At 38.5% G+C, this 12,405-nt stretch overlaps 1 protein-coding gene across 8 annotated transcripts in view; it reads left to right on the top strand.

The window, feature by feature from the left end:
* The window catches only part of SNX29 (sorting nexin 29), a 463,946-nt gene that overhangs the window by 132,293 nt on the left and 319,248 nt on the right, over positions 1 to 12,405 (top strand). For all 8 annotated transcript variants that reach the window (XM_075899351.1, XM_014577718.3, XM_014577716.3 and 5 more), the window contains one exon: positions 5,885 to 5,967. In XM_075899351.1, the coding sequence (XP_075755466.1) occupies positions 5,885 to 5,967 (83 nt within the window). The remainder of the gene's footprint in view (positions 1 to 5,884; positions 5,968 to 12,405) is intronic.

Below are 12,405 nucleotides of genomic sequence, written 5' to 3'. Positions count from 1 at the left end.
TGTAGGTGATGGCCAGTGGTGTTCTGTTGGTTTCTTTCTTGGGTTTGTCCCATAGCAGGAGGCTTCTGGGTACACATCTGGCTCTGTTAATCTGTCTCCTCACTTCCTCGTGTAGGTATCGTAGTTTACAGAATGCTTGTTGAAGATCTTGTAGGTGTAGGTCTCTGTCTGAGGGGTTGGAGCATATGTGGTTGTACCTCAGTGCTTGGCTGTAAACAATGGATTGTGTGGTGTGTTCCTGACAGCTTGTACTCCAGCTGCATGTGGGATGTTTGTTTAGAGAGCGCCTACATCCATGGTGGCTAGGATGGTGTTTTCTGGAAGATCACCTATTCATTGTAGTTTTCTCAGGAAATCCGTAGTGTCACGGAGGTAACTGGGAGTGCTGGTGGCGTAGGATCTGAGTAGAGAGTCCACATAGCCAGACAGTCCTTCAGTGAGAGTGCCAATGCCTGAGATGATGGGGCATCTGGGATTTCCAGGTTTGTGGATCTTGGGTAATAGATAGAACAACCCTGGTCGGGGCTCTAAGGGTGTGTCCATTTGTTCCTGTGCTTGTGTAGGGAGTGTCCTGAGAAGATGGTGCAGTTTCTTAGTGTATTCCTTAGTGGGATCTGAGGAAAGAGGCCTGTAGAATTTGGTATTATAGAGTTGTCTGTCAGCCTCCTTTAGGTAGTCAGGTCTGTTCATGATGACAACAGCACCTCCTTTGTCAGCCTCTTTGATTATAATGTCAGAGTTGTTCCGGAGGCTGTGGATGGCATTGTGTTCTGCATGACTGAGGTTACTAGGTTATGTGCCTTGAAATCCTTTGGATAAAAAGAGCTGTAGAAATTCATACACAAAGGAGATGGGTACTATGTTAGAATTTAGGTTGTTGTTGCTGATCTAATAAAATAAATGTCTGGGACTAATATATAATATTAGGCCAATTGATTTATAAAGAGACACATTAGAAAATGAAATGTGAATTGGATTATGGTAGCTTACTTTGGAATTGCCTTACATAGGAAATCTTAAGAGATTTATCATCTTTGTGAAGTGAATGTGTACTTTTTTTGGAGTCCTTTGATATAGTAATACAGTTTTAATATTTTTGAATGGTATTAGTTATCTCAGTATAGAGAGATTATCTATCTGACTTTCAAAATTTACAAACTAGAATTTTAATGGAGCATTTTTATCATATCTTGTGATTCCTTTGATGTTTAATCCCCACTAATTCAAAACTAAATATAGTTATAGATATGTCTCTACTACTAATGACAAATGTTTCCTCTCTGATGTGGTATAAAATATAATATTGCCCAAGAATGAGTTAATTAATACTATTACCATTTAGTACATGAAATTAAACAATATTTCTTTGTTACTCTACATCTCACCTCTCTTCTTTCCATCCGAGAGGAAGAAATGACTTACTTTTGTATTTTACATATTTAGGAAGTTAAAAAATATCCTAAAATGAATAAAACCTCCTAGGACTTAATTAAAAATTTGAATTTAAGCAATGAATAGTTCCTTCCGCACATGATTTAGCAAACACGTATTAAATAACTGAATTAAACTGAGGTTGTATTGACCAGTAATCTGACTTGACGGACGTGTGGTCTTTATATAAAGAATATACCAGCACTATAATTTTCCAGTGAATTCCTAAGAGTTCTGATTTCTTTAATGTTGTATTTTGTCTCTTTTATATAGTAATCATTTCCTAAGATAGTCCCAAGGGAAAACCCTCCCTTTATTTTAATAGAGTGTTTAAATTACTGCAGCTAGAGTATGGATTGCCTGATGTCAGCACAATTGTGACAAAATAACTGTGACCTTTTCAATATTTTTATTAGGTCGTGTCACAGAAGCTCAAGATTACAGTTAAAAATTCCGTCGTTACTATTTTATGCTGAACTTGATTGGGAATCTAGCAGAATAGTTTGATTTATTTTCAGACTCAAATGCAATTTGATACCGCAATTGTTACATTGCAGAATGATTGGAAATTGAAAACCTTTTCTTCAAAGAAATTGGAACCAGAAATTAACTTCTGTAGGGTGAGAAAGTAAGAGCATTCTTACTTTTGCTAGGGAGAATTTAAGTTTCTTCTTGCCTGATACAGGATTAAGTGCTATTGCTAGCAACAGTGCTTTCAACAATGTTTAACATTATCCAAATAGTATGTTTTTGCCCTTTTCATAGCTCTATTTTGACTCTAAAAGAGTGTTAAAGTTTCATATTTGTCACATTTCCACTGGCATTGCATAATTAGCAATTTAAAACAATTAAATTAGCCATTTAAATTAAACTAGCCACTTAAAAAATGTTAATTTAGTTTTGTGTTCTCCATTTAATGTCCCCTTTCCTCATCCTACATAACAAATAATTGAAAGAATTCAATTATTCAATCAATAGTAAAGAAAATTGTCAGACACATAAATGGACATATTTTGTTGGGGGAAAATCAATGTGGTTTCTGTAAAGAAAAATCATGCCTTACTATGCTTCAAGAATTCTTTGAGGGGGTCAACAAACATGTACAAGTGGGATCCAGTGGCTATAGTATACTTAGATTTCCAGAAAGCCTTTGACAGGGTCCCTCACCAAGGGCTCTTAAGTAAAGTAAGTTGTTATGGGATATGAGGGAAGGTCCTTTCATGGATTGATAACTGATTAAAAGACAGAAAACAAAGGGTAGGAATAAATGGTCGGTTTTCAGAGTGAAGAGAGGTAACTAGTGGGGTCCCCCAAGGGTCTGTCCTGGGACCAATCTTATTCAACATATTCATAAATGATCTGGAAAAAGGGGTAAACAATGAGGTGGGAAAATTTGCAGATGATATCAAACTGCTCAAGATAGTAAAGACCAAAGTAAACTGTGAAGAGCTTCAAAAAGATCTCACCAAATTAAGTGATTGAGCAACAAAATGGCAAATGACATTTAATGATGATAAATGTAAAATTTAAAGTTTCATATCTGTCACATTTCCACTGGCATTGCATAATTAGCAATTTAAAACAATTAAATTAGCCATTTAAACTAAACTAGTCACTTAAAAAATGTTAATTTACTTTTGTGTTCTCCATTTAATGTCCCCTTTCCTCATCCTACATAACAAATAATTGAAAGAATTCAACATAATTTAGTATTGACTCTGTTGACAGTAGCTTTTGGTGCCATAGTTCTAATATCTGGAATGCAATTAGAGGTCCTTTATGTTTCAAGTGGAAGTAGGGTTTGGGGGCTCAGCATTCTATAGGAAATATTCCTACCTTGAGGCTTCAGTAGGGACCTGACATCATCCTTTGCTGGGATAGTTGTAACTCCTTACAGTTCTTCAATACCACGCATGTCATGCTCACAGCGGACTTAACATTTTTCTAATATGTACATAGTTGAACCCTAACAGGCAATGTGAAATTGCTTTGTAAATAGGTTCCCATAAATTGAGTCCTACATTTCCATCTTGTTAATCTATAGTACCCACAAACCTGCAATCAGTATGGGAGGGGAGATCCTTTCCCTTTTTAGCATTACTATTTGGACTGCCTCTTGCCTTGCTGCTAAATGTACAATTTAGATTAGGGGTGGGCAAGAGGGCCGCCGTAGACCAGATTTGGCCTGCCAAGTGGCTTTATCCAGCCTGCGGATACCCAGCCACTCTCCTGTCTCCGGGCCAATCAGACCCGGTGACAGGAGAGTGCATGAAGTCTCCTCCCTTGTCAGCAGTGTGTGGTGCTTAGAGTCAACCTTGCAGGGCAGGGCATGGAGCAAGAGACTTTGTGCCCTCTCCCCGCCCCAAGGCCAATCGGGGCTTGGGGGTCGGGGGAAGTGTGCGAAGTCTCCTACCCTGCAAGAGCCATGTGGCACTTAGTCAACCATGGCGATTTACTGTAAGTGCCACATGCCCCTTGCAGGATGAGGGCAGGGCGGGAGGAGACTTTGCATGCTCCCCCCCCCATCCTAGGCCCTGATTGACCTGGCAGTAGGGGAGCATGCGAAGTGCTTAGATTCAATCACAACCAGCTGTTCAGCTGGTGATTGACTGTAAGCGTGTCACCCCCTTGCAGGTAGGAGACGGAGCGAGAGACTTCCCATGCTTCCCCTGCACCCATGCCCTGATTTACTGGAGGCGGAGGGACCATGCAAAGTCTCTTCCCGCTTCCAAGGGTGCTGGCGCCTAGAGGGAACTGCCAGCTGTTCAGAACAGCTGGTGGTTCTCTCTGGGGGGAGCGGGGGCAAAGACTTCATGCGCTTTCCCCACACCAGTCAGGATCTGTGGGTGGGGAAGCAGGGAAGTGTCCTGGCTCTTCCCCTTCTGGGGTGGCCCGCGGCCACTTCAGAAATTTCTAAAGTGGCCTTTGTGTAAAATTATTGCCCACCCCTGATTTAGATCCTTCCTCTCAGGGAGGATGCACCTCCATGGCCTTTCCTCCTGGTATATTTGTTTCAGAAAAGCAATCTTTCTCTAAACAGTTGAATCGTCATTTTTATTTCTAATTTTCTGTGGCAGATTGTACTGCACAGCCTCACAATGGAAGTCTGTGGTTTGACAAAGTGGCAAGTTGTCTATTATACTGAAAAAGCCTCTTGTTTAGAGGGAACTATTGGGAAGTCAGGTCTCTTCTTTTTACAGGCAGAGTCTACCACCAAACCACTTGCAAAACATTTGCACTATGAAATGCTTTTTATGCCACGACTGAGATTATTTAGAATTTTTATTACATAAGGGTTTCTTTATTCACTTCCTTGGCAAAGTCAAGTTCTGTTCTTCTCTGTCACTGCTTCTGTTGAATTCATGGGATTGAAGAACTGGATGGGGTAGCTGATTTATATCTTTGTTTGAAATTTAAGCTGATACAATCCTTTTTTGTTTCAGACTTTATGTAAGGCTTTTAATGTCACTAAATGGCATAAAGATAAATGTTGAAAATTTTGCAATTTACACTTTGTTTCATTGTTTTGAGTTAGAAACTATACATTGGAAATTATATATTTACAAGGAGGGCTGTCAGTCCTTTCGATTAGAACAGTGTTTCTCAACCTTTTTTTTTTTTTTTTTTTTTTAAAAAAAATATATATAAAGTACCCCTTTCTCAAAAAAAAAAAAAAAAAAAATTAAGTACCTACAGTTTTCAGACACACAGTTTTTTATTTTGTTGTTGTTTTTTTACCACTGCAACACACTTGTTTAAACAACTTAATCATAGCCGGATATGCAATGAAATGTTTGGGTATAAAAAGTACAAAAATAATAAAATGCTGTAAAACTTAAAACAAAAATTCAGGTTTCTCTAAAATTCAGTTATGTTGACATACCCTCAGACTCTCTCGATTATCCCTAAAGGTACTCGTACCACTGGTAGAGAAACACTGGATTAAAACAATCATCTTATGTTCTGAATTAATAAGTTATTTGTTCAGCAGTAAATATTTTCAGCATAAGAAAACATTGAATAAAACAAATTGTATGAAATGTTAAACCACTGTATTTCTGTGTTTATAGTCAAGGAAGACTAGCTAACCAGCTATACTTTTGTCATGAAAACCACAATCACTTAGATCTGTGATTATCATTAATATCTGGTTAGAGATATCTAATATAGACCGAAAATAATTCAGAAGCTGTGGGTTATAAATGATCTATTATATTGATTAGCCTATACTTCATTTGGCCACATATTCCCCTTCATTCTGGAAAACTAGTTTCCGTATTGTCACTGTGGTAATTCTCTTTACAGATTGCTGCTTTTAGTTTTTAAGATAGAACATACTCATGTTCATGAAAGTTGATTTTTATCATTTGTTTTTGATGTGAAATGGGTTTACTTCTCTTATATTTAGTAATGTAGCTTCTCTTACATTTTTCTTGTACTATTGTACCTGCAGAGAGAATGAAGTGCTAAAAGTACAACTCAAGAAGTATGTAGGAGCTGTCCAGATGCTAAAAAGAGAAGGTCAAACAGCAGAAGGTAAGGAGAAAATGAGGAGAGATATCTATGGAAGATGCATAGATACATATTCCATCATTATTGACAAAAATATTGCTGTACATTAGTAAGGTCTACATTGATAATGAGACACAGCAGAAAATATTTTTTTATGAAATATTTTGTACTAAATTGATAAACTTAACAGTAACAAGTCACCGGGACCAGATGGCATTCACCCAAAAGTTCTGAAAGAACTCAAATGTGAAATTGCGGAACTATTAATTGTGGTTTGTAACCTAACCTTTAAATCAGATTTAATGACTGAGAGATAGCTAATATGATGCCAATATTTAAAAAGGGCTCTAGAGATGATCCTGGCAATTACAGACTGGGTAAGTCTAATGTCAGAACAGGGCAAATTAGTTGAAACAATAGTAAAGAAAATTGTCAAACACATAGATGGACATATTTTGTTGGGGGAAAATCAACTGTTAAACAATGATATACTGTTTATATCTCCTTTTACAAATGAGAGGTTATGAAAGCCAATCCCACCAAATCAAAATGGTTCTTTTGATCCCAAAGGACCAGCCACATTTCCAGATCAATTTATAACTTAGATCTTACACAAAAGAGAACACTGTTAGCTAGTCCTTTGAAATCTAAGATTTAAAGGTTTAGTCGAAGGAAGGAAGTTAAAATTGTTAAAGAAATCGGATACATATACCAGTTGCAAAATACTTTGTGCAGGCTTGTAGCAGAGATGGAATCAACTTCAAATCTCTGGAATACATCCTCTTGTTAGGATGGGTCATCAGTCCTTTCAAGCTTCATTTCATAGCAGATATCCTTCAGAGGATACATGTCCCAGTTCATACCGGTCATTTGCAGCTGAGACTGAACAGACTCCTCTCATCATACACTGATCAGATCCAGTAGCTCTGCAGCAGTCTGAACAGGGGAGCATTTGATGTGATGACAAGGCTTGGGAAATGCCTTGAGACCACCACATGCTGAACCAGCCCATGGGTCGGAGGTGGGTTTCCAGGATCTCAAGCAGCAGGAAATGGTATTTAAATGTCACGGAGTGTGTAAGGGGAGGGGGCATGTAGCTGGACTACTTCCTGGAGGCTAGAATCAGTGTCAAAACACCTCAAAGTGTTTACCCTGCATGTTTGTCAACAAGACTGGGAGGGAAAAAGACAAAAATTCCTCATGGAGGATGGAAGTATTTTGTCAATGAAAATGTCCATTTTTCACAACAAAATTTGCATTGCGGTGTAAACACTCATGGAGTTTTGTTGTCAAAAGGCCTTTTCCTCAACAAAACTTGCCAATGTAGATAAAGCTTTAGCCTTGCTTGCATCTTCAGTCAGGGCCCTCAAGAGAACATATGTGACCAATTGACACTGCTAGATAAAGTAGTCTACTCTCTGGAGCTCGTACTTCAGTTGTAGAAAAACTGTAAACAGCACATCTTGAAAAATTCCAGATTTCTAAAGATCCTTTCTGGGTTTTTTTTAAAATGAACTTACCTTCTTCTGTTTCAAAGATTATACGATCCAAGCTCTTCTTGTAATTTTGAGAATGAAGTTCACAGAACAAAAACAACACAAGTAGCATCAATTCTTGCTTCCCCCTTTCTGAAAGGACTAGCTCTAAGGACAAGAAGATAGTTTGAGCTCTGTGCCCATTATTCCTGGTGGCTTTTCTGACACTGCCAATGGATAGCAGTTAGTTTTGCAATGTGACTGTTGACTGTCTTGTCTGCTTAGCAGCTCTTTAAAATTAATTCTATAGCAAAAGCACAGACAGCTATGTTTAAGAGGAAGTAGCCTAATCTACATGAATTGTCTTTTTGCTGTTAAGAAGGAGTGTATTAGGAAATGTGTTAGGAAACATGAAAATTTAGGATAAGCAGTAAAATTTGTAAGAGTAAAAATCCTCATCTGAGTCACTAGCTCTTGAGTAACATACCAAATTTGGTGTAAGTAGAACAAATTCCTTGCATCTAATTACAAGAGCTTCATCTCATTCGCTAGCTCTTGAGTAACACAGCAAATTTGGTGTAAGTAAAAAAAATTCTTTGCTACCACCTACTTACAAGATCCTCAGCTAATTCGCTAGCCCTTAAGAGAAAAAAAATGTTTGCACCTCAAATTAACTACAGAACTGAATAGACAATGAGAGATCAGGCCATAAATACCCTGCAGTAACAACTGCGGGTATCTTATAATCTACAACTCATTCTGGAAACTGAACTCATGTGCTGCCTTCTGACGACAAGAGGCAGGAGGTCCATACCGAGGCAGGCATCGTAACAGCATTCGTTGTCCCCTACCTGGCCAGTAGAGAGATGCTGCTACACCTGATCGGGTAAGTCAAAAAACGTAACAAAAGACTCTAAAAAAAATCTAACAAAAAGAGTCAAAAAAATCTAACAAAAAGAGTCAAAAAAATCAACAAAAACAAAATCATATTGATAAGCTATAAGATCAAGGATCCTCATAGTTGCAGTTCTTTTAAAAAATTAATCTAGAAGAAATTAAACTAGATAACGAGTTAGCTGACATCACTGAGTATCCTTGTAATCATGTTAGCAGAAACAATTTGCTTTTTGTATTTTGCTTTTTGTGTTCATTTTCTTTTCATTCTGAGCTGTTATCTTTTAACTTTGTTATTCATTAAGTGGCAACATCAATAAAGTTATGCTCATTAATTAAAACACAAATTGGTACTTGGTCTAAATTTATTGATGACTTCCCAGGTAAGCAAGGGGGCAGACCAGAGTTCTGCACAGTCCTAGCGAACCCAAGGGAAGGGAGTTGTTTGCTTAATCGCGACCACTCACGGCATTGACCACAAGGATCTGGGTTGAGACTTACTAATGAGACGATTTTATATCCCAATATATCACCAAAAGGTCATTAGCTATTATCATCTTCTGATTGTTACTGTCCTGTGTTGAACTGTAGGATGAAAATTTCATTTCTCAAATCTGCCAGTTAACGTGAGATTGACCCATACCTTTGTTTGGGAGGGGAGTAATTCAGCATCTCTGGTGCACACTGTTCTACTACTGTATCTAAGATAAATATTTAACCTAATAGACTTTGTATGAAAACCAAGCATTACGTTTTCCTTGGAGAAGTGATTCAGTCTTCTTAGTGCTGCTCTGAAAGGTTAATTAATATACCTGTATGTAGTTCAAAAACCATATTCTTCCATACAAAGGGAATGTTGTTTGCCATTACATACAGTTTTTATTTCTGACATTGTTTGAATGTAATGATTCATATTAAAAAATTATTCATGAAAACGATCTTTTGAGCATCTTATAATAGCAGAAATTATCCTTCATTAGATACTGACAGTTTCTGTGATGAGCATAATTTTATATATATATATATATATATATATATATATATATATATATATATATATATATATATAAAAACCTCTGCAGAATATAGCTAGCCTATGTTAAAATTATTCAAATTAGTGAGTGAGAAGAATGGAAAGTGAGTAGGGTAGTCAGATTTTATAGGAGAAAATGGGGGTGGGGAATAGTAGCAACCTTTCTAAAAATAAATCACTTTTTGCTATACGTGGTAAGTGTGCTTCGTCAATCTGTGCGAAGTTTCCCGTAATTGTTATCCGTAAAATAATGCTCAAAATACATTTTAGCCTACATACATTGTTTATAATAATACTTCCTTCATGCTAGACTATACATTTACTGTTCTTACAAAAAAAGTGTTTTTCTTAGCGGTCATTGATTATTTATGTAAGGATCTTTGTAGTAAATACAAATCTGATTCAGGAAGGTGCTCTAAGTAGGGACGTGATTTTACAAATGTAAACAGTCCTGGAAGTCAGTGGGACTACTTGAGTGTTCAGAGAGATATATATGATACACACCAAAATCTTCAGTCTAAGGTCTAATTTTCTTCATGGCCACAAGACTTCACACAATTGTTCTTTCTAGAAATGTGTTTTATGTCGAATGAGCTTTTTCATGAAGTTGAGGAAGATAGCCAGGTGGGAAATAGGTATGGAAACAGGTGAACTCTAGAATAAAAAAACCAACAATTTACAATGTAATCTTCAACTCCATCACTTTAGCATTGTGTTGTAGCAGCCATTTTTAGAAAGCTTCCAAAAGCTATGTTGCTAATTATGTGACAGATGTTCAGGAGTCCCTGAACTCACAAATATAAGGATGACTGGGGCACGTGCTTGGTGTGGATGTACACAAATGTTTTTTCAAAAGAGGGGTTTTGGGCTGCGTCTAGACTTGCAAGTTTTTCTGCAAAAGCAGCTGCTTTTGTGGAAAAACTTGCCAGCTGTCTACACTGGCTGCTTGAATTTCCGCAAGAACACTGACGATCTCATGTAAGATTGTCAGTGTTCTTGTGGAAATACTATGCTGCTCCCGTTCGGGCAAAAGCCCTCTTGCGCAAATGCTTTTGTGCGAAAGGGCCAGTGTAGACAACGCGGTATTGTTTGGTGCAAAAAAGCCCCGATCGCGAAAATGGCAATCGGGGCTTTCTTGTGCAAAACCGCGTCTAGATTGGCACAGATGCTTTTCCGCAAAAAAGTGCTTTTGTGGAAAAGCGTCCGTGCCAATCTAGACGCTCTTTTCCGCAAGTGCTTTTAACAGAAAAACTACGTAGCCGTAGTGTGTATGTGCTGTGCTGGTGCAAAGATTGGCAATATGATTAAGCCTGCAAAGATAAAGTTGTCCAGTACTGTATAGATAAACCATTGAGTATGCAGAAAGACAGAAGCAATATCTCCAAGGAGCAGGAGCTCAGTGAAGAAGTAACTTTAAGGCCTAATGTTTTAAATATCAACACTAAGTATTTATGGCTGCTAATTCTAGCAGAAACATCTAGGTATTCTGGGATTGTAGATGCACTTCATAGTTTAAAGTAGAATTTAGTGAGCATGTCACTTGTTATGGACAGATTTTTTTCCTTGGAGTCACAACATTGTGGCAAAATGTTCATTGCTAATTCTTGAATATCTGTTTAGTGTATAAATTAGAGAGCATTCTCCAGTGTTCTAAATGACTAAAATTCAATTAAATTATCATATATATATGAATGAAGTATAAACATATTTTTCAGAAAAATGTGATTATAGTATGTAGTATTAAAACTGTATTGCATAGTAAGCATTCTAGTAACTACATATAGTTAAAAAGTTTATAGTTCAATTTCTGTGTCCAGATTATGGGGTTATAATGTTTCTGCATGAGATTTGAGCAGGGAAGCTGTCAAGTTAGTATTTATTATTCCAGAACCATACGAAAAAGAGTTGAGTAGCAAACAGACTTGGTTAATTCTTGTGTTTCTCCAGTTAAAGTAATAGTTATTCTCACAGCATGAGTACATACTTGATTATTCTTTAATTGAAATAAAAATAGAATTTGCAGTCTGGGACCAGCAAGCTAACCTTTTAAATACATTTTAAATGTTTTTGCATCTATGTGAATGTAAAATATTATCTGCCATTTAGCAGGGCTGTCCTTAGGATTTATGGGGCACTGCATAGTACTATTAAACTCCTGTACCCAACAGCAGCCCTGGGAAATGATGATTTTTTTAGAGATGTGATTTTATAATCTTCAGCAACACTAATGAAATATTTAACTAAGGTCCTGTAGACTAACACAGTAAATTCAGTAACTGACAGCATATACTCATTAAATGGCTTCATTGCCGCTTAAATGGCTCTTTCCCAGGTTCAGTATTCTGTCAATAGCTCTGGCGGGCTTTTTCACTTTTAATTTAACTAGATCCTTTCCAGAGGGAGTCTCACCAGGCTGCAACAGCCAGAGCATGTGAGCTGATTTTTACTGGCACGTAGGGTGGGAGCTCAGCTGCGGCTCAAGCCTCAGCTGCAGTCTGGAGCAACAGCTCCGGCTTCCTGCTGGGGGAACAGGAGTGAGAGAGGGGTGTGTCTGTATTCCTGGAGCTGTCTCCTTCTTTGGGAGGGGGCAAGGCTGAGTCTGCTCTGCAGAGCTGGGGCTGAGCAGCTGGCACACATGTCATGTCGGGGCCTGGGCTGCACCGCTCCCTGCGGGCTGTGTGTGGGGACGGGGAGGCCCTTCGCCCAGCTCTCTGTTGTGCCCGGCTGGGCTGGAGCCAGCCCATGGCAGTCCCAGACTCTGCCTGCCAGGGCCCCAGAGCCTCAGCCTACAGACAAAAAGCTGGGCAGGGAAGAAACTTTGCTTCCCCCTCCTTTCCTTGCCCCAGTGCTGCTTCTGGGGGGCTGCGAGTTCCAGCGCTGCTGCCCTGCCGGTGAGTGCACTGGGTTACAGTGATGTGGGGGGGGGCAGGGGATCCTAGGCTCCACGGTGCTGCCTCTTTGAGTGCCACCTCGGCATTTCAAAGGGGCAGCAATGCATAACTGATCCCCAGCTCAGCTGTGTGGCGCTGCCCCTTTGAAATGTCACCTTGGAGTTTCAAA

This window comes from Pelodiscus sinensis, chromosome 16 (genome assembly GCF_049634645.1).
Source record: "Pelodiscus sinensis isolate JC-2024 chromosome 16, ASM4963464v1, whole genome shotgun sequence".
NCBI classification, from domain to species: Eukaryota; Metazoa; Chordata; order Testudines; family Trionychidae; genus Pelodiscus; species Pelodiscus sinensis.
Note: the sequence above shows the minus strand (reverse complement) of the source record. Positions and strands in the feature narration are given on the sequence as shown.